At 46.3% G+C, this 22,615-nt stretch overlaps 1 protein-coding gene across 1 annotated transcript; it reads left to right on the top strand.

Annotated features, from left to right (window-relative positions):
* Positions 1 to 17,917: 17,917 nt before the first annotated feature.
* Positions 17,918 to 22,385, top strand: LOC123424569. The gene is made up of 3 exons (XM_045108205.1): positions 17,918 to 19,015; positions 21,560 to 21,893; positions 21,982 to 22,385. The coding sequence occupies exons 1-3, from the start codon at positions 18,170 to 18,172 to the stop codon at positions 22,116 to 22,118; spliced, it is 1,317 nt and encodes a 438-aa protein (XP_044964140.1). The 5' UTR covers positions 17,918 to 18,169; the 3' UTR covers positions 22,119 to 22,385.
* Positions 22,386 to 22,615: the final 230 nt, after the last annotated feature.

Here is a 22,615-nt window from a genome sequence, read left to right as displayed (position 1 = left end):
AAAAACGCTCCCGAGGACACACGGGAATTTCTGTCATGCTAGTTTCATCATGTTCATATGATTCACGTTCATTACTTCGATAGTTTGATATGTGGGTGGACCAGCGCTTGGGTACTGCCCTTACTTGGACAAGCATCCCACTTATGATCTCGCACAAGCATCTGCAACTATGAAAGAAGAATTAAGACAAAGTCTAACCATAGCATTAAACTAGTGGATCCAAATCAGCCCCTTACAAAGCAACGCATAAACTAGGGTTTAAGCTTCTGTCACTCTAGCAACCCATCATCTACTTACTACTTCCCAATGCCTTCCTCTAGGCCCAAATAATGGTGAAGTGTTATGTAGTCGACGTTCACATAACACCACTAGAGGAAAAACAACATACAACATATCAAAATACCGAACGAATACCAAATTCACATGACTATTATTAGCATGACTTATCCCATGTCCTCAGGAACAAAAGTAACTACTCAAAAGCGTAATCATACTCATTATCAGAGAGGTAATGAGTAGCATCAAGGATCTGAACATAAACTCTTCCTCCAAATAATCCAACTAGCATCAACTACAAAGAGTAATCAACACTACTAGCAACCTTACAAGTACCAATCGGAGTCGCGAGACAGAGATTGGTTAAAAGTGATGAACTAGGGTTTGGAGATGAGATGGTGTTGATGAAGATGTTGATGGTGACGAGTCCCCTCCGATGAGAGGAGTGTTGGTGGTGACGATGGTGACGATTTCCCCCTCCGGGAGGGAAGTTTCCCCGGCAGGATCGTCCTGTCGGAGCTCTAGATTGGTTCTGCTCAAGTTCCGCCTCGTGGCGGCGGTGAAACCACGAAAAAACGCCTCTGTGATTTTTTCCTGGACGAAACCCTCCATATAGCAAAAGAGGGGAGCAAGTGGGCCAGTGGGCTGCCCACAAGCCCCCATGGCGTGGCCTTGGGGGGTGGCCGCGCTGTGCAGGATTGTGGGCACCCCCTGGTGCCCCTCTCGCACTTCTTCGGCACTGTATTTTTGATAAATTGGGAAAACAATCCCCGTTGATTTTCATGGCGTTTTGAGTTGCGCAGAATAGGTATCTCAACTTTGCTCCACTTTTAGGCCAGAATTCGAGTTGCCGGTATTCTCCCTCTTCATGTAAACCTTGCAAAATAAGAGAGAAAAGGCATAAGAATAGTACCGTGAAGTGAAATAACAGCCAAAGAAGCGATAAATATCAACATGAAAACAAGATGCAAAATGGACGTATCAATGATCATGTTGTAATAGTTAATATCGACTTGCAAGTCGATGGTACGACAACCGGCAGAAGCCATAGGGTTGTCTTTAAACTAACGTTTGTGTTTGCAGATGCGTTTACTATATTGCTAGGAAGTAGCTTTAGTAGTAATAGCATAGATAACACGACAACCTCGATGGCGATACGTTGATGGAGATCATGATGATGGAGATCACGGTGTGGCGCCGGTGACAAGAAGATCGTGCCGGTGCTTTGGTGATGGAGATCAAGAAGCACACGATGATGGCCATATCATGTCACTTGTGAATTGCATGTGATGTTAATCCTTTTATGCACCTTATTTTTCTTAGAACGACGGTAGCATTATAAGGTGATCTCTCACTAAAATTTTAAGACGAAATTGTGTTCTCCCGACTGTGCACCGTTGCTACAGTTCGTCGTTTCGAGACACCACGTGATGATCGGGTGTGATAGACTCAACATTCACATACAACGGGTGCAAAACAGTTGCACACGCGGAACACTCCGGTTAAGCTTGACGAGCCTAGCATGTGCAGACATGGCCTCGGAACACAGGAGACCGAAAGGTCGAGCATGAATCATATAGTTGATATGATTAGCATATCGATGCTTACCACTGAAACTATTCTCAACTCACGTGATGATCGGACTTGAGTTAGTGGTTTTGGATCATGTACCACTCAAATGACTAGAGAGATGTACTTTTTGAGTGGGAGTTCTTAAGTAATATGATTAATTGAACTAATTATCATGAACATAGTCTAATGGTCTTTGCGAATTACGATGTAGCTTGCGCTATAGCTCTACGGTCTTTATATGTTCCTAGAGAAAATTTAGTTGAAAGTTGATAGTAGCAACTTTGCGGACTGAGTCCGTAAAACTAAGGATTATCCTCATTGCTGCGCAGAAGGCTTATGTCCTTAATGCACTACTCGGTGCGCTGCACCTCGAGCGTCGTCTGTGGATGTTGCGAACATCTGACATACACGTTTTTTATGACTACGTGATAGTTGAGTGCATAATACTTAATAGCTTAGAAGCAAGGCGTCGAAGACGTTTTTGAAACGTCGTGGAACATATGAGATGTTCTAAGAGATGAAATTGAGATTTCATGCTCGTGCCCTTGTTAAGAGGTATGATACCTCCGACAAGATTCTTTGTCTACAAAGTAAAGGAGAAAAGCTCAAATTGTTGAGCATGTTCTCAGATTGTGTGAGTACAACAATCGCTTGAATCAAGTGGGAGTTAATCTTCCAGATGAGATAGTGATGGGTCTCCAAAGTCACTGCCACTAAGCTGCTAGAGCTTCGTGATGAACTATAACATATCAAGGATAGATATGATGATCCTTGAGCGATTCGCACTGTTTGACACTGTGAAAGTAGAAATCAAGAAGGAGCATCAATTGTTGATGGTTAGTAAAACCACTAGTTTCAAGAAGGGCAAGGGATATAAGGGATACTTCATGAAACGGCAAACCAGTTGCTGCTCCAATGAAGAAACCCATGATTGAACCCAAACCCGAGACTAAGTGCTTCTGTTATGAGGGAAACGGTCACTGAGGCGGAACTACCCTAGATACTTGGTTGATAAGAAGGCTGGCAAAGTCGACGGAAGTATATTTGATATACATAATATTGATGTGTACATTACAGGTACTCCTAGTAGCACGAGGGTATTGGATACCGGTTCGGTTGCTAAGTGATTAGTAACTCGAAATGAAAGCTATGGTATAAACAGAGACTAGCTAAAGGCCAAGTGACGATAAGTGTTGGAAGTGTTTCCTAGGTTGATGTGATAAAACATCGCATCCCTCTATCATCGGGATTGGTGTTAAACCTAAATAATTGTTATTTGGTGTTTGCGTTGAGCATGAACATGATTGTATCGTGTTTATTGCAAAACGATTATTCATTTAAAGAGGGTAATAGTTATTCTATTTACTTGAATAATTACCTTCAATGGTTTATTGAATCTCGATCGTAGTGTTACACATGTTCATAATATTGGTGCCAAAAGATGCAAAGTAATAATGATAGCACCACTTACTTGTGGCACTGCCGCTTGAGTCATGACGGTATAAAATGCATGAAGAAGCTCCATGCTGATGGATCTTTGTACTCACTCATTTTTGAAACGTTTGAGACATGCAAACCATACATGTTGGTATAAACGCATGAAGAAACTCCATGCGGATGGATCGTTTGGATTCACTTGATTTTGACTCACTTGAGACATGCAAAATCATACCACATGGAACAAGAAAGTGACTTGTTGGAAGCAATGCATTTTGATGTGTGCAGTCCAATGAGTGCTGAGGCACGCAGTGGATATCGTTATGTTCTTACTTCACTGACGATTTGAGTAGATACAGGAGTATTTACTTGATGAATCACAAGTCTGAAATATTGAAAAGTTCAACGCTATTTGAGAGTGAAGATCGTCGTGACAAGAGGATAAACTATCTACGATATGATCATAGAGATGAATATCTGAGTTACGAGTTTTTGGTACAGAGTTAAGATAATGTGGAAATTGTTTCACAATTCATGCCACCTGGAACACCATAGTGTGATGGTGTGTCCGAACATCATAGCCACACCCTATTAGATATGGTGCATACTATCATGCCTCTTATCGAATTACCACTATCGTTTATGGGTTATGCATTAGGGACAACCGCATTCACTTTAAATAAGGAACCGCGTATTTCCGTTGAGATGACACAGTATAGACTACGGTTTGGAGAAATCTAAGTTGTCGTTTCTTGAAAGTTTGGGGCTGCGATGCTTATGAGAAAAAGTTTCAGTCTGATAAGCTCGAACCCAAAGCAGATAAATGCATCTTCATAGGATATCCAAAACAGTTGGATACATGTACTATCTCAGATCCGGAAGCAAAGTATTTGTTTCTAGAAACGGGTCCTTTCTCGAGGAAAGGTTTCTCTCAAAAGAATTGAGTGGGAGGGTGGTGGAACTTGATGAGGTTAGTGAACCGTCACTTCAACCAGTGTGTAGCAGGGCGCATGAAGATGTTCTTGTGGCGCCTACACCAAGTGAAGTGGAAACTGATGATGGTGATCATTGAGCTTCGGATCAAGTTACTACATACCTCGAAGGTCGACAAGGTTCGCGTACTACTACAGAGTGGTACGGTAACCCTGTCTTGGAGGTCATGTTGCTGAACAACAATGAACCTATGAGCTATGGAGAAGCGATGGTGGGCCCGGATTCCGACAAATGGCTGGAGGCCATGAAATCCGAGAGAGGATCCATGTATGAAAACAAAGTGTAGACTTTGGAAGAACTACTTAATGGTAGTAAGAATATTAAGTAAAGATGGATTTTAAAAGGAAGACAGACGATTATGGTGAAAAGTCACTATTAAGAAAAGCTCGACTTGTCGCAAATATGTTTCCGACAAGATCAAAGATTTGACTATGCTGTGACTTTCTCACTCGTAGCGATGCTAAAAGTCTGTTGGAATTATGTTAATAGTTGCTACATTATTTATGAAATATTGCACATAGGATGTCAAAAACATTGTTTCCTCGACGGTTTCCTTGAGGAAAGGTTGTATGTGATGCAACCAGAAGGTTTTGTCGATCCTAAGGATACTAACAAGTATGCAAGGTCCAGCGATCCTTCAATGGACTGGTGCAAGCATCTCGGAGTTGGAATATACACTTTGATGAGATGATCAACGGTTTTGGGTTTGTACAAGTTTTATGAGAAACTTGTATTTCTGAAGAAGTGAGTGGGAGCACTATAGAATTTCTGACAAGTATATGTAGTTGACATATTGGTGATCAGAAGTAATGTAGAATTTCTATAAAGCATAAAGGTTGTTTGAAAGGGGGTTTTCAAAGGAAGACTTGGATAGAGCTACTTGAACATTGAGCATCAAGATCTATGGAGATAGATCAAAATGCTAGACATAACTTTCAAATGAGATGCATGCCTTGGCAAGTTTTTGAAGGAGTTCAAAATAGATCAGCAAAGAAAGAGTTCTTGGTTGTGTTGTAAGGTGTGAATTTGAGTAAAGACTCAAAAGCCCGACCACGACAGAAGAAAGAGAAAGGACGAAGGTCGTCCCCTATGCCTTAGCCATAGACTCTACAGTATGCCATGTTGTGTACCACACATGATGTGTGCCTTGCCACAAGTCTGTTAAGAGGTACAGAGAGTGATCCAGGATTGAATCACTGAACAACAGTCAAAGTTATCCTTAGTAACTAATGGCCTAAGGAATTTTTCTCGATTATGGAGGTGGTTAAAGAGTTCGTCATAAAGGGTTACGTCGATGCAAGCTTTGACACTAATCCGAATAACTATGAGTAGTAAAACAGATTCGTATAGTAGAGTAGATATTTGGAGTATTTCTGAATAGCACATAGTAGCAGCATCTATAAGATGACATAAAGATTTGTAAATCACACATGGATCTGAAAGATTCAGAACCATTGACTAAAACCTCTCTCACGAGCAAGGCGTGATCAAACCCCAGAACTATATGGGTGTTAGATTCGTTAAAATCACATGGCGATGTGAACTAGATTATTGACTCTAGTGCAAGTGTGAGACTGTTGGAAATATGCCCTAGATGCAATAATAAATTAGTTATTATTATATTTCTTTGTTCGTGATAATAATTTATTATCCATGCTATAATTGTATTGATTGGAAACTCAAATACATGTGTGGATACATAGACAAAACACTGTCCCTAGTAAGCCTCTAGTTGAGTAGCTCCTTGATCAAAGATTGTCAAGGTTTCCTAACCATAGACAAGTGTTGTCACTTCATAACGGGATCACATCATTAGGAGAATCATGTGATGGACTAGACCCAAACTATGAACGTAGCATATTGATCGTGTCGTTTTATTACTATTGTTTTCTGCATGTCAAGTATTTGTTCCTATGACCATGAGATCATATAACTCACTGGCACAGGAGGAATACCTTGTGTGCATCAAATGTCACAACGTAACTGGGTGACTATAAAGGTGCTCTACAGGTATCTCCGAAGGTGTCCGTTGAGTTAGTATGGATCAAGACTGGGATTTGTCACTCCGTGTGACGGAGAGGTATCTCGGGGCCCACTCGGTAATACAACATCACACACAAGCCTTGCAAGCAATGTGACTAAGTGTAAGTCACGGGATCTTGTATTACGGAACGAGTAAAGAGACTTGCCGGTAACGAGATTGAAATAGGTATGCGGATACCGACGATCGAATCTCGGGCAAGTAACATACCGAAGGACAAAGGGAATGACATACGGGATTATATGAATCCTTGACACTGAGGTTCAACCGATAAGATCTTCAGAGAATATGTAGGATCCAATATGGGCATCCAGGTCCCGCTATTGGATATTTACCGAGGAGTGTCTCGGGGCATGTCTACATAGTTCTCGAACCCGCGGGGTCTGCACACTTAAGGTTCGGTGATGTTTTAGTATAATTGAGTTATATGTGTGGTTACCGAATGTTGTTTGGAGTCCCGGATGAGATCAGGACGTCATGAGGGTTTTCCAGAATGGTCCGAAAACGAAGATTGATATATAGGATGGCTTCATTTGGTTACCGGAAGGTTTTCGGGCATTACCGAGAATGTACCGGGAGTGACGAATGGGTTCTGGAAGTTCACCGGGAGGGGGGGCTACCCACCCGGGGGAAGCCCATTGGCCCTAGGGGTGGCGCACGAGCCCTTAGTGGGCTGGTAGGACAGCCCAAAAGGGCCAATGCGCCAAGGAAATAAAACCAAAGAGAAAAAAAAGGAGGTGGGAAGGAAGAGAAGGACTCCACTTTCCAATCCTAGTTGGACTAGGATTGGAGTAGGGCTCCTCCTCTCCCTAGGCCGACGCACCCTTGAGGGCTTGGCTCTCAATGCAAGCCTCCTCCCCCTCGCTCCTATATATAGTGGTCATTTAGGGTTGATTTGAGACAACTTTTGCCACGTGCAACTCAGATCTAGACACCATAGTTTTACTTCTAGATCGTATTTCTGTGGAGCTGGGGCGGAGCCCTGCAGGAGTAGATCCTCACCACCACCGGAGCGCCGTCACCCTGCCGGAGAACTCGTCTACTTCTCTGTCTTGCTTGTTGGATCAGGAAGTTCGAGATCATCGTCGAGCTGTATGTGTGTTGAACGCGGAGGTGCCGTCCGTTCGACACTAGATCGGAGCGGATCATGGGACAGATCGCGGGACGGTTCATGGGACGGATCGCGGGACGGTTGATGGGACGGTTCACGGGGCGAATCAAGGGACGTGAGGACGTTCCACTACTTCAACCGCGTTTCTTGATGCTTCCTGCTGTGCGATCTACAAGGGTACGTAGATCCAAATCTCCTCTCGTAGATGGGCATCACCATGATAGGTCTTCGTGTGCGTAGGATTTTTTTTATTTCCCATGCAATGTTCCCCAACAATTGGTACTCCACTTTTCATAGCGTAGACCATGTACGAAGCAAATACGTACAACGGAAAATAACGGAGAAACATTTTTGTCATTAAAAACCAAATCATTTCTACAAAGCCAAAGCGACCATAGTAAGGCATACACTCACTAGTAGAAAAGAGGGCTTTGGTCCACTTGATGAAATTCCATTAGTCCCATATCACTTACGAACCGGGACCCATGGGGGCATCGGTCCCGGTTCGTGAGGCCAGGGTGCCGGTTGGGCCTCGTGGGCCATTGGTCCCGGTTTGTCTGGCCCCTTTGGTCCTGATTCCAAACACGAACCGGGACGAATGTGCCTTGCTCCTCGCCCATAACAATTGGTCCCGGTTTTTGGCTGGAACCGGGTCCTTCACTCTCGGTTCCGTCCATAAACCGGGACCAATGCTTGGCCTATATATACCACCCGACCGCGAGCAGTGCAGTGCACTGCTATGTTTTTTTGGCCGGCCGTGGGAGAGCTTTGTGGTGCTCTATCTCACCTCCTATGCACATGAGGTGTTTGATGAAATTCACAAGCCACACTTAAGCTTTCACCTCTCTAAGCTCCTTGTCCAAGCTCCATTTTCATCTAGTTTTGTGTAGCTTTGGCGGTCCGTCCGTGTCCCGTCGCCGTCCTCACCGCTGTCGATCGCCCGCGCCCATCTCGGGGTCGACACCACCGTGGTTAGTCTCTTCTTCTTATCTTCTTTCTAAAAGAAAAAAGTTCTTACTTGTATGATTTAGATATATACTTGTGTAATTTTCTTACTTCTATTATTGTTTGTTATTATATAGTGCGATGATTTTGGTATCCACCTCCGTCGGCCCTCGTCCTGTCTATGATTCAGATGTGGTATATATTATCATTTATAACTATTTGTTTTATTTAGTGTTTATGACAATTATGCCGACCAACGTGGCATAGATTTTTTATCTAGGAGGTATGTGAACCAGAAATTCGAACCGACATACAAATTCTTGCCGAGAAGTTAAATTTAGTTAAAAAAGAAAACAGTAACTTGAAAGAAAAATTACAAAAAGTTGAAGAGGAGAAGATGATATTAGAGTTGGATGTTGCCGATGTGCGTGACGGTCACAAGATCAAGATGAATGCAATACGCTTGAAGATTAGAAACATTAGAAATTATGCCATTCATACTGAGGCTTGGTATCATTATGCCGTTGGATCAATTTGTACCTTAGTTGCAGTTATGATCGCATTTGTTGTTGCATTTAAATTTAGTAGTTTCAATGTATGTTCTAATTAGATGCTCTAGAGATCTATATGTCGTTCAATAATGAGAACTATGTAAAACGTTATGTATTTATTTTGGTCACTACTGTACTTTGGCTTTAATGTGATGATGAATTTATATTAATTTGGTCACTTTTCTATTCATGATATGTTGTAATGGGTTTTTAATACACGCACCCATGTGGAAAAAATGAAATAAGTTCGAAAAAATGAAATGCCTTTTGTAACATATGAGTTTTCGTATAAAACCCTCATACTTCGAAAGAGATTGTCCGATTTGTACACGAAGTGCATCCAGTTTTTGTGGCAACCCTCTCAACTTATTAGCACATGCTATGTGGGTGAAAAGATGATACCATGCCAACTTTCAACCTATTAAGAGTTCATTTGTAGTGCTTTTCAATTTCTGGGTCATTTTGAGCGCACAGCTTATGGACTCACTCGGAGGCTCTCCCGAAAAATCATCGGGCCATTAGGCCATCCGGAATCTCACATGGAGCTATATTTGATCAATATGTATGTGTCTAATTTCATTGTCCCGTGGCAACGCACAGACATTCGACTAGTACAATCAATAGCAGGATATAGGTACTATCTCTTCAAGAGAGGTTGAACCTGGATACATCATGTGTACATGTTACCATCGCTTCATGACTCCTGGCTTAGGACCCCTACCTCGAGATATGCCGGATTTAGCACGGACACTTGGCATGAACTCTTTCCCCAATCTGGACTGCTTCTTGTGAACCGGTCACTCCCGCCTTGGACTAGGTCAACGTGATGCTCCCTACTACCAACGAACCTACCATTCTGGACGAGGTAAGAGCAACTCTAATGGGGTGACCCAAACAGACGGTGATTTCGTCCGCTTTTTGTCCGTTTGGGTCGGCCGCCCGTCCGACGTCCGCCCTGTTTTAGATATGGGTCGGCGACGCGCCCAACGCGCCGATCCATATGTGCCGGCGTGGCCAGCTGACCGCCCTATTTTGCATGAATTTGCATAGTTTGAACCGAATAATATAATTTGGACCGAATAAAATAGCATAGTTATTACAAACCGAATAAAAATAAAAATGTCTCACATAGTTTTGCAAACGAATAAAAGAAGATAAATCTATTGGTTGCCCTTATACTGCCTTGCCAAGCAGAAGGACAGTTCTTCCACTTCCAGTGCATGCAGTCTATGCTACCAAGCATCCCTGGCAAGCCCCTGCTGGCATTCATAGCCAACAAACGGGCTGTATCTTCAACGGTCGGCTCTCTCAAGTACTCAGGGTCAAACACAACAATAACAGCCTTACAAAACTTATACAGGGACTCTAGGCAAGTAGACTCGCTCATACGGACGTACTCGTCAATTAGATCACCGGGCACTCTGTATGCAAGCATTCAGATGGCGGCAGTGCATTTGTGATAAGAGGAAAAACCTATCTTGCCAACGGCATCCTCATTGCACTCGAAATAGTCATCATAGCCGACCACCCCCTCTCTAATACGGTTGAAAGGATGCCTACTCATACGGAAACGGCGGCGGAATTTTTGATGTTTGAACAACGGCTTTGTTGTATCAAAGTAGTCCTTCCAAAGAAGGAAATGCCCGCTCTCTCGGTTACGATTCAACGCCGGAAGGTGGCCCGAAATGGAGCCACAGAACAACAACCGCTGGCTGTTGAGGTGGTGATGGACCAACACGGCAGCCAATACCTCCTCCTCGTCATCGGACGATGAATCATCGGAGTCGCAAAGGAAATTGTGAAAAAAGAACTCGTCGGCGGAATCCATTTTGTACCTTGGCAAACTGTCAAACAGGTTGCGGGCGTCGACGAAGGAGACGGCCGACGAAGGGAGTCGCGGCGCGCACGGACCAATTAGCTGCCCTGCCAGCGTCCGACAAGTGGGCCGGTGTCTGCTTGGCAGTCCCCGGCAACGACACTAGATGAATGTTGTTGACGAGTCCCTAGCTTGCTGCCTTCGCGACAACAGAGCCAGAACTGCTCCTAGTGGCTCAACAATTAACAATTGTCTTGCAATGGCCCACCAGCGCGTGGGTTCCCGGCAGTTTTCGAGGGTAGAGTATTCGACCCAAATTTTTTGATTCGCCAATCAGGAGGTGAGAGGATACTCTCGAGTATTAGCAGCTGAATGGATCAGATTCAACCACACCTGAAAGATTAGTATCTGCAAGCAAAGTATCAGCAACAAAGTAGTATGATAGCAACAGTGTCGGAAACGATCTGGTGATAAGGCAGACTATTCCTAACTGTCGTATCAATGGCGCCAGAAAAGTATTGTAGCAGGTAGCAGCAGTGTAACGAGTAACAACAGTGGCAAGTAACAGCAATAGTGACAGCGGTAGCAAGTAGCAACAGTAGCAAGTAGCAGCACTAGCAAGCGACAATAGTAGCAGCAGAAGAGCAAAACAACTAACAACAACAGAGCAAAACAAGTAACAACAGCAGTGGGACGAACTCGTAGGCAATGGGTCGGTGATTCGTTTGGATGATATTCATCATGCAACAATTATAACACGGAGAGATATGTGGCTAGCTCCCGTTCGTCAATGTGATGTAGGCATGTATTCCGTGTATCGTCATACGTGCTTAGGGAAAAGAACTTGCATGACATCTATTGTCCATCCCTCCCGTGGCAGCGGGGTCCAAAAGAATACTACGGGATATTAAGGTTCTTCTTTTAATAAAGAACCGGAACAACGCATTAGCACTTGGTGAACACATGAACTCCTCAAACTATGGTCATCACCGGGAGTGGTTCCGGTTATTGTCACTCCGGGGTTGCCTGGTCATAACACATACTAGGTAACTACAACTTGCAAGATCGGATCTAAAACACACATATATTGGTGACAACATAATAATTTCAGATCTGAAATCATGACACTCGGGCCTTAGTGACAAGCATTAAGCATGGCAAAGTAGTAGCAACATCAATCTCAGAACATAGTGGATACTAGGGATCAATCCCCATCAAAACTAACTCGATTACATGATAGATCTCATCCTACTCATCACCGCCCAGCGAGCCTACGAATAGATTACTCACGAATGATGAAGAGCTTCATGGAATTAGAGAGGAAAGAAGGTTGATGATGACGATGGCGACGATTTCCCCTCTCCGGAGCCCAAAACGGACTCCAGATCTGTCCTCCAGATGAAGAACAGGATGTGGCGGCGCCTCCGTATCGCAAACGCGACGAAATCTTCTCTTCTGATTTTTTCTGGGCGAAAGTGAATTTATAGAGCTGAGATTGGGGGCGACAAAGCCACGTGGGCCCCACAAGCTTGGTTGCCGCGACCAGGGGGTGGCCGCGGCAACAGGGCTTGTGGCCCACTGGCCCACCCCCTCCGGTGGATCTTTGCGCAGGTATTTTTCATATTTTCCAGAAAAATTCTCCATAAATTTTCAGGACGTTCCGAGAACTTTCATTTCTGCACAAAAACAACACCATGGCAATTGTGCTGAAAATAGCGTCAGTCAGGGTTAGTTCCATTCAAATCATGCAAGTTAGAGTCCAAAACAAGGGCAAAAGAGTTTGGAAAAGTAGATACGACGGAGACGTATCAGTGTCCGACGAGCATGCCGGTGAGGATCTGGCCGGGCGGCGAGGCAGCTTCTTGGTCGGGGCGGGCTATGTGGTGGTGGGGGAGGAGTGGGAAGCAGTCGGCTCCCCGACGGCAAGACGGCGACAATGGGCGACGTGGGAGTGAGCGGCGTTGCTGGCGGATGTGGAGGCGCCGGCAGCTGGCAGAGTCGTCGGAAAAAATGGGCGTCGGCGTTGGCGATGAAGGAGGCATGCGAGGGTTGGATGAGGGGAGGCCAATGTGCCATCGACCAGCAGGTTCGGGGAGGAGAAGACGAGCGTGCGCTCGTCCGTCGCGTGTCCGCATCGACGCAAATCGGCTCAAAAATGGGTCGAGAATGGGTCGCCCGCGGACGAAAACCGAACGCTTGTCCGTTTGGGTCGGCGCGTTGGGCCGTCTTTTGTGTCCGCGCCGACTCAAACGGACGACGACGGGTGAAATGAGTCGCCCCAATAAAGTTGCTTTAATTGACCAACTTCCACGACCACTATCTCTTTAAGAACTCCTCTAGATTAACGCACTAACATAACTGATGATACTATTTGTTAGAATAATTCAGGATGCATATGTAAAAATAAGCAACCACATAAATACGAACGCGACACCGTTATTTGTTAAGAGATTCACTAACATGGCCACATACATGAGGCACGACTACATGCGCTCCTCCTCATGTACTAAATCAACATACTATAACCGACGATAAGCTCGCAGAGGCTATCACACAACGCTTCGACCACCGCGTCACGACTTGTCTGATCACCCTTGCCATGGGCATTTGGATTGTCCCTATCATAATCTTTATCTACCCTACCAGCTTATGTCGAGTCTATTTGACTACCCCACTTTGCCTTTATATAATGGGAAAGTCTTACCTTCCATCGGTGGATCTGTGCGATCCATCCGTCGCCTCCTCATCCGTTGATTTTTTCCCATCCCGCGCCTAACGTTTTCCTGAAACTGGACAGTTGTTTCAGAAACTGCCCAGTCCGTTGTCAGCCTACCGCGGCTCCGCACGCACGCCGTCACCGGCCTACCGCCGTCCCTGCTCCACCGCCCTCCACCGTCGGCCTGTGCGCTGCCCCGCCGCCCTCCACCGCCGGCCCGCCCCTCATCAGATCCCCACCTCGCCGGATCGCCGGATCCCCACCTCGCGCGGCGAACGAGGAGGTGTGGGGCACGGACGCCGGCGAGCTCCCGTCGCAACAACCATGGCCAGCCCCGGCTCCCTCGGCCTTGGGAGCAAGATGGTGGAGGAGAAGGTCGTGGAGGTGGTGGACGGGAAGGCTGACGAGGCGGCAGCGGAGGACGAGGAGGAGAAGAAGATGGAGAAGGCGGAGGCGGAGGCCGGGGCGGTCATCGAGGGCACCACCGCGTCCTTCAAGGAGGAGAGCAACCTTGTCGCCGACCTCGCCGACCCCGAGCAGAAGGCGCTCGCCCAGCTCAAGGAGCTCGTCGCCGCCGCGCTCGCCGGCGGGGAGTTCGACCTGCCCCCGCCGCCGCGTTCTGCAACTCGACCTTTGTTGCAAAAAGTTTCCTGCAACACGACATTTGTTGCAAAAAATTATTTCGTAAAAATACCTATGTTAGAGAAAGACGAAGAAAAAAAAAGTCTGCAACAAGAAAATTGTTTCTGAAACTCGACCGTTGTTTCAGGAATTAATGGATCCAAAATTTATTTTTTGCAACAAAGCGAAAGTTTCTGCAACTCGAGCATCGTTTCAAGAATTGCGTCTAGAGCGGATCAGACGCAGTGAATCGGACGGCTACACGTGCGAGATCGAACGGCTGTCGAGGTGGTGGATATTTAATAAATATCCACCAATAGATGCGTTGCAGTCCCCTTATATAATGGGAACCACTAGGCATCAGACTACTGATGCATAGCTTCCCATCAGACTAGTAGATGGCCATTGGATCAAAACATCTGGAGCGTTGGATGCATTCCTATAACAGCGCTGGCACCTGCCTTGGTAATTGTTGAAATGAATCCTTTATTCTCAATTCCTTTCATATATCTTATGTCCCTAAAATCACGTACGCACATAGAGTGGTCCTAGGATAGTTAGCTACGTGCAAGGACTCCACTAATTGAGATTTTGTTTGTTGTAAAAACTTCCATGAAACACGTACAATATTTTTTCAAGCATGTAGAATCTGCTATAAACTTTGTGCTTCGAAACTAGATAGGATTTTTTTTTTGAAATATAACAGTTTGTTTCCGAGACAACGAACTGTGTTTCCAAGGATATGAAATTTTTCTTTCATTGCGATTTAAATTTGCTTCAATCTGAAAATTATTTTACTGCAATGGTTTATTTTCAATGCAGAAAAACAATGTTTCGTGGAAACGAGAAATTATCCCAATTACTATTGAGATTTGCTTCATAGGTTCATGCTTCCCAGATTATTGCTTTACTAAAATTGCATGCTTCATGATTTCTAGGTTCCTCTCGACTAAACACTTAAAAGTTGGATTCAGTAGGGTTCTTCCAATGTTATAGTTGTAAGCTTCGTAGCCATTTTTTCCTCAAAATATGTATAATTTTCTAATAAGAATGATAGGAGCTGCCCTTTTCTTTTTAGTTGCTTCTACATAGCCCCGATGCTTGAAATGTTGGAGCACAAAAGTGAAATTTGCTTCTAATACAATTAGTTTTTTAACTACATTAGAATCCATTTTCATCGACTAAATTTCCTTCCACAATAATATAAATTATTTCCATCATTTGTGTTGAATGATTTGCGTCTGATTGTGTTGTAAGTAGATACTCCTTCGAAATAAATTTTCATTAGTATGCATCTCTCATTGCTTCCTTTATGGGATATGCTTCCACAGCAATGAAATATTGTTTCCACAGCAATGAACCATTGCTTCCGTTAAATGGATAATTTGCTTCCATGGTGATCATGAAGCACTAAAAAAATCAAACTAGTAATTACTCCCATTTTTTAACAACTATTAAGCAATGCAAATTAATCTATCACAACAACATTCTTTTCACACCCGTCTATCTAGCGTTAGAAACAAGCATCACATGCACCGTGAGGTCGCGGTCATCAATAAGGCAACCACATCTTGTTGGTAGTATACTCTCGCAGCTTTTCAACACATAGAGAAATCTGCATAGTAAAAGCATCAATGTGAAATAGTGAAGTGCGCATACTGGCAATGGCTGAGACAAAAAAATACTTCGGGAAGCAACACCAGCAGCAACTAAAACACATACATGCGGGCAGTAGATGAAGCAAAAGATATGTGAGAAATGAAAAAGTAGGAAGCATGGCTAACACAAAGCAATGATTTGCCGCTATCATGCACTAGAAGCATATACATTTGATTTGTGAAATCTGCATGCTTGATGGGATAGGTGCAACCGTCTAATGTATGTGAAACATTGTTGTGGTGTCACACTAACTCTCTACATTAGAAGCATATTGTATAAATCATGTAAGCATGATTAATGAAGCGCTAGTTCGGTGCCAAAACAACATATATGAGAAGCATCCCAAGCATACATATTTGAATTCACAAAACATGTTTTGCCACTCAACATATGTAAATTTGATGCAAGACAACAGATTACGGATGCATACCTAAACGAAGCATCGAAACTAGAAGCAAAATAGAATTGCAAACAATTATCAATACAAATGAGAGAATTTTACCCTTGTAGAGGAGGCTTCAATTCAAGATCCGTACTTGGCCTTGTCACTTTCATTGTTTCTTTTCTCTTGTTTCCTCCCAGCCTTGCTCCCGGTGAACATGTAGTACAAGTACAACAGCAGCAACAACATCATCAGACACGTCTCATCTGATCGGAACCTTTAAAAGTATACTATTACTACCTACTAATTGGATCAACACCTAGCAGTAGCAAGGCACGCCCACACAGCAACATGGCTATTGCATGCGGCAGCATGAGAACATCTTTGGACTGTCCATGCAGGAGAGAAAATCATGGACGAAGCAGAGGACACCAGGACGGCGAGGGGAGGGGGAGGGGGTGTGAGCTTGTTTCGGGGATAATGGCAGGCGCAACAACGAACAACGCATCGGCGCGGTGAATCTCATGGCCGCAGTGAGAACGGAAGGTCGGAGAGAGCCGGGTCGGTGAGGGGCGCGGCTAGCTCGGCGATGGAGCTATGGTGTGGGCAGGCGAGATGGGGTCAACAGCCGGGTGGATCGGTGATGTGAGATTTATTACAATATTTAATAAGAGACGAGAGTTATGAAGGAAGGAAATCAGGCTTGTTTGGAAACTGATAACTGAATTTCGAAAGCAAACCAGCCGTGAGATTGAAAACGCATCGACGTCCCGCGGCTGGTCTGGCGAATGCATCCCATCAGACGTACGATTGAAAGTGTTTCCCTTATATAATAGACCCAGGTACGTGTGTGCGACTCAAACAACTAACCCATCGCTAGTTACAAGTCCAATAAACCCTAGTTCAAACACATAATATTCAACATCTATTGTAACAAACTCATCCCTTTTCCAAGTTCTTTCCAAGAAACGCCTCATGTGTCCTGTCATGTCCTCTTTTGGCAGCCACAACAAACGAAGCCCGCCAAAAAAAAAAACCATAACAAACGAAGCCATTCTTGCATCGTGTCATGATCTTGATCAATCTCATTCTCTCCTTCCCTCACAGCCACAAGCCCGACGACGACGACAGGTGGCCCGCAGTCCGGGATGCGAAACTGCCGACCACTACTCCCGCCGCGGCCACGGTCCCGTCTCCCTCTCCATCTCTTTTGTTCTTTTCCGTGAGTATATCCAGGCCTCCCCACACGGTGGACACCTCGTATTTGCCCGGCCGGTCGGCCCCGCCAGCGACGCAAACAAGATGACACTTGCACGCCTACCCGAGCTGCCCGTCCATGATTGATTGAGGCCTAATCACTAAATACGGACTGATCACTCCACCTGTGGCCTGTGGCGGAGCCAGGATGGCTGGTTGCCTGTCAGCAGGTGGGCTCGCACATGATTTTCCCAGTCAGTCTGCCCTCTGTGGCGGAACCAACTCAGACTCGCCACACAGAAATGGGATCAAGTACCACTCAAAAAAAAAAAGGATCAAGTTCATCCTACGCGCCTGGCGAGACACCTGTGTTCTTTCTGATTATACTCCCTCCGTTTTTAAATATAAGTCTTTTAAAATATTTCATTAAAAGTCTATATACGAAGCAAAATGAGTGAACCTACATTCTAAAGTATGTCTATATGCATTCGTATGTAATTCACTATTGAAACTTTTTTAAAGACTTATATTTAGAAACGGAGGGAGTAGATATGTACTGTACTGTAGTATAAATCAATAGTATAAATCAGTGGAGCGGCACAAGATCCCGTCCGCCGCAACACGCAACCCAACCCATCGATCGGCGCGGCGCCACCATTATTTTTATTCCCTTCTTCTATAAACCATCTACTCAAAGAAATCGCAGAGATTAGATTAGCGAACTCTGGAGCCGTAAACGAACATCACTGGGCACTCCCGCTCCCTCCCGCACTTGTCTCTCTGCCCGCGACTGGGCCCCCGTCGACCCTTCCCGCCCGCCAAACCGCCCGCGATCCGAGAACGGCGCGCGCCATGGCGGACAGCAGGCCGGCGGCGGCGCCGCTGCTATCGCCGCGGAAGAAGCCGTCGGCGGCGCAGTACACCCGGAGCGCGTCGCACGCGGGGGACGAGCTGCGCAGCTTCCGGGCCTGCCTCCGCTGGATGTGCATCGACCACACGGACGGGCCGCGCTCCGCGGGCTCCTGGGCGGTCTTCTTCCTGCTCGCCGTCGCCGCGCCCGCCGCGGTCGCCCTGGCGCTCCCGGCCACGGCCCCGCCGCGGCCGCTCGACGGGCAGGTGCAGGTCTCCCTCACCCTGGCCGCCACGCTCGCCTTCCTCTCCCTCTGCTCTCTGCTCCGGGTCGGCCTCCGCCGCCTGCTCTGCATCGACCGCCTCCGCCACGACTCGGACGAGGTGCGCGCCGGGTACACCGCGCAGCTCAACCGCTCCTTCCGCGTCCTCGCCTGCTTCCTCGCGCCATGCTCCCTCGCCGACGCCGCCTACAAGGTCTACTGGTACTGGGCCGCCGCGCCCTTCCGCTCGCCATGGTGGAACGCGGCCGCATGCGCGCTCGAGGCCGCCTCCTGGGTCTACCGCACTGCCGTCTTCTTCATGATCTGCGTCCTCTTCCGGGTCATCTGCTACCTGCAGGTGCTGCGCATGGTCGGCTTCGCGAGGGAGTTCGGCAGGTTCGCCGACGTCGCCGTCGTTCTCGAGCACCACCGACGGATCAGGGACCAGCTCCGCCGGATCAGCCACCGGTACCGTCGGTTCATAATCTTCTGCCTCGTGCTCGTCACCGCCAGCCAGTTCTCCGCCCTGCTCGCAACCACCAGGCCACATGCGCGGATCAATATCGCCACCGCCGGCGAGCTCGCGGTGAGTACTACTACTATATATATAGTAGTACAGTAGTATGTTGCATTGTGGTCAGAGTCTCAGAGATCCAGAATTTTTAACTTTCACCACGTAATTCTGCAATTTCAGTAGACAAATTTCCATCGAGCCAGACAAAATAAAAAAAAAAAATCTCCAGCTAAGCATGGTGTAGCAATCAAGTTCGGATAACAATTATGTGGTGTTCGAAATGAAGAAACTCGTGGTTGTAGCTAGCATATCATGTTCATGTCATGCACAAGATTCTTCCATAGCAAGCAGTATCGCACCGAGTATCGGTGAAACATAAATATGCTGGGTCGTAGATATGGATAGAACATAAAGAGACATCGAATCAAAAATGCAGATAATTAGAATTGGTCTAGTTACGGCATTTCTAACCAATCCCCAATAAATAATGGAGTATTCCGTGAAGTAAACTTTTAAATTTACTTCACTAAGATTTTGCCGGACCTAACCAATCCCTTATATATAACAGAGTAAGAAATATTCATTTGCATTTCATTTTCGACCACTGGAACATGTTTCTTTGCTACTTTATGTCATTCAATGGCATTTTGATACATTGAAGTACATAATTCATTAATTCTTTGCTACGAGAGCAAGAGCGAAGAAAAATAAATTACAATTAGATATTTTGAAAGACATTCAACTTTCATAACTGTTTCCATCAGTTGATTAAGAGATTGCACACTTCTTTCTTCTTCGATTGTAAAGAACTAGACATTGTTTCGCATCTTTTTTTTAGAAAAGGAGGAAGACCACCGGCCTCTGCACCTAAGCGATGGATGCAGCCATTTTATTAATTATTCATAAAGACCTTACAAAGTAATACATCAGTAAGACTGATGCCATCGTCTAGACAACATATGTCGCTACTTCTATATAGTGGATGAAGGGATGCTGATAGTCTGGGCCTATAAATACCAAACATACCTCGCAGTCAAACCTAACATCTAAGACCTGATGCCCCAACCAAGCCACCTGTCGGGTATGGGACACCCACCGGTCCGGTGCACACTCAGAGGTCGCCGCCGCCAACTGCCATCAATCCATCTTCAGAACTGTACTGACGCATCCACCTTGCCTGGTCTAGCTGCCGTCGACGCCACCACGACGTCAGACAGCGTCGCCCTCCTGCGCGAGTCCATCCTCGCACATTGGACGCCTAATCACCAGGGCGCCACGCCATCAAGATCCATCGCCTTCAATGTGCAGGATGAAGCACCGCTCCACCGAAGAAAACATCCACTGGTCTCCCGAACCCGCGTACACCTCCAAGAATGACGCCCCCAAGGGGGAGACGACACAAGCGCGCCGTTGTCTTCTGATCTATCGATCTAGGGCTTCGCATCTAATCTCATCTCCAGCCTTTATTCTACTAACGAGTGCATGATCATCTATCAAATTTCATACTATCAATAGATCAATGTATTTTTTTTCTAATACCAAAACTTACATCCATCCTACACATAAATTTGAGCAAACAATGAGCTACAATGCGCCAAATCCGGTAAACAACCGACTCAAAACAAGCACATGCCCGATCTTTTTTGCACTTGAAGAACACCCATTCGGAATGTTTTGACATGGTAGAAACTCGGCGCATCAGCTGCAACAGGCAATCGTTGCACTTTATGACCAACAACGACGGGCCGATGAGCCGTTGGGCCAGCGCCAAGCCCGAGCGACGATCGGGCGTCTCTTTGTCGGTGAACAGCCGACATGAGAGATTCGGCAAGAGGAGGTGCCAAGATCTGCATGCGATGCAGAGGCATTGTCGGGGCTATGCGGTCCAGTTCCTAGCCGATCCATGGCAAGACATAGTCGCCGGCGGCCGGAAGCTCCAAATCCGACGGTGTCGGCAACAACCGCAGATCCACGTGGCGATGGAGCCTGTGGAGCGTCCACGGCGACAGAAGGATGCCAGAAGGGGTGGGAGGGGCGGCGTTGATGCAGATGTGACACGGGAGTGGAACTGGGAGGCAGCGGAGGAGAGGCGTGATTTTTACTCAACCACTGAATGATGAAGTAAATATAGGAAAATTGGATGAGTATAAATTTTATCCAATAATACCGATTAAGAATCAGCTAGGTACCGATTAAAAAAGTAAAACCGAATTTTTACTCCTCTAACAGGTTAAAGTCTCATTTGATTAACATGTGTTGAGTCTTATTTGTTGGATATATTAGGTGATTTCCGCGCGTTGCGGCTGGAATTAAAGATTAATTTCAGATTAATTATGTACGAAATATTGGTCTAAATCAAAATCTACTGTTTTAATGTAGACATTTTTCATACTTGCATTGTGTGTGAACAGAGAGTTTGCATTAGCTGAATAAATAGTATTAGTGGATGTTTACATGACATAGTGAGGGAGGCAGTGAGGGTAAATTATTTAGGTACATAGGATTTGTGGTTTGTGGAGTGTCATCAGTTAACCTAACAGCAAATCCCTGCATTGGCCACGATGTCAGGCTGTCAGCAGTGCACTGACCAAGATCACCGTTGTTGTCTGCATGCAGCTCTGCTCTGTGAGCCTCGTGGCGGGGCTGCTAGTCTGTCTGCACAGCGCGGCCAAGATCACGCACAAGACACAGGCCATCACGAGCGTGGCGGCGGCGTGGCACGCGGACGCCACCATCCACGCCTTCGACAACGACCTGGAGGACCCCGATCCCGCCCTGCCCGCCGCCACCGGGTACCTGGCGCCGGCCAACGCCTACCGGGTGGCCCCCGGCGAGGAGTCCGACAGCTATGGGGACGACGACGACGCCATGAGCGAGGGCTCCATCGACGACTCCAAGCTCGTGCCGTTCCAGGTCAACAACATGAGCTTCCAGAAGAGGCAGGCACTGGGTAAGCGCAAGCGGAAACGCAGGGATCAAGTCACCAGCTTTTAGCTTCTTGCTGGTTGCTAATGGCGGCCGGTGATTTTCCTTTTCAGTGAACTACCTGGAGAACAACCGGGCGGGCATCACGGTGTACGGCTTCGTCGTCGACCGGACATGGCTGCACGCGCTCTTCATGATCGAGTTCTCGCTCGTCATGTGGCTGCTGGGGAAGACGGTCGGTATATCTTGAAGGAGCTGCGCTGCCATTTGTTTGATGCTGTCGCCGATTCTCCCGACGTCTGATGCAGGGGCTCACCTCGGATGTACAAATTGAGCGCACATAGTTCAGTACTTCAGTGCTTCACCACGCATAAAACACACACATTGTTTTTTGTTCCTCCTCCTAAGTATTAGTTGTGCAGTGTTTGAAAAAAAAAGGTATTACTTGAGCACGTTGATTTGATGAAAAGAATATATATGTGAAAATATTAGATGCCAAGGGTTTAATTGGATGAAATGATGTAGGGTCTGACTATACAACATCTAGAGGACACAAACACGAGATTCCATGACGCATACACCCCCTCGCGTCGCCTCCCCTCGGGCGACGCTAGGGCCCCCCAAAACCCTAGCCTCCAGAGCTTCTTCCTCCTTCCCCGGCCGCCGCTGCCGCCGGCAAGGGCCGCGGTGGCGGCGGGCCCTGCGCCTTAGAGCCAGGGCGGGTGGTGCCGCGGAGCCCCAACGAGG

The sequence above is a fragment of the Hordeum vulgare genome, chromosome 1H (assembly GCF_904849725.1).
Source record: "Hordeum vulgare subsp. vulgare chromosome 1H, MorexV3_pseudomolecules_assembly, whole genome shotgun sequence".
Classification (NCBI taxonomy): domain Eukaryota; kingdom Viridiplantae; phylum Streptophyta; class Magnoliopsida; order Poales; family Poaceae; genus Hordeum; species Hordeum vulgare.
This window is presented reverse-complemented; position numbering and strand designations above follow the sequence as displayed.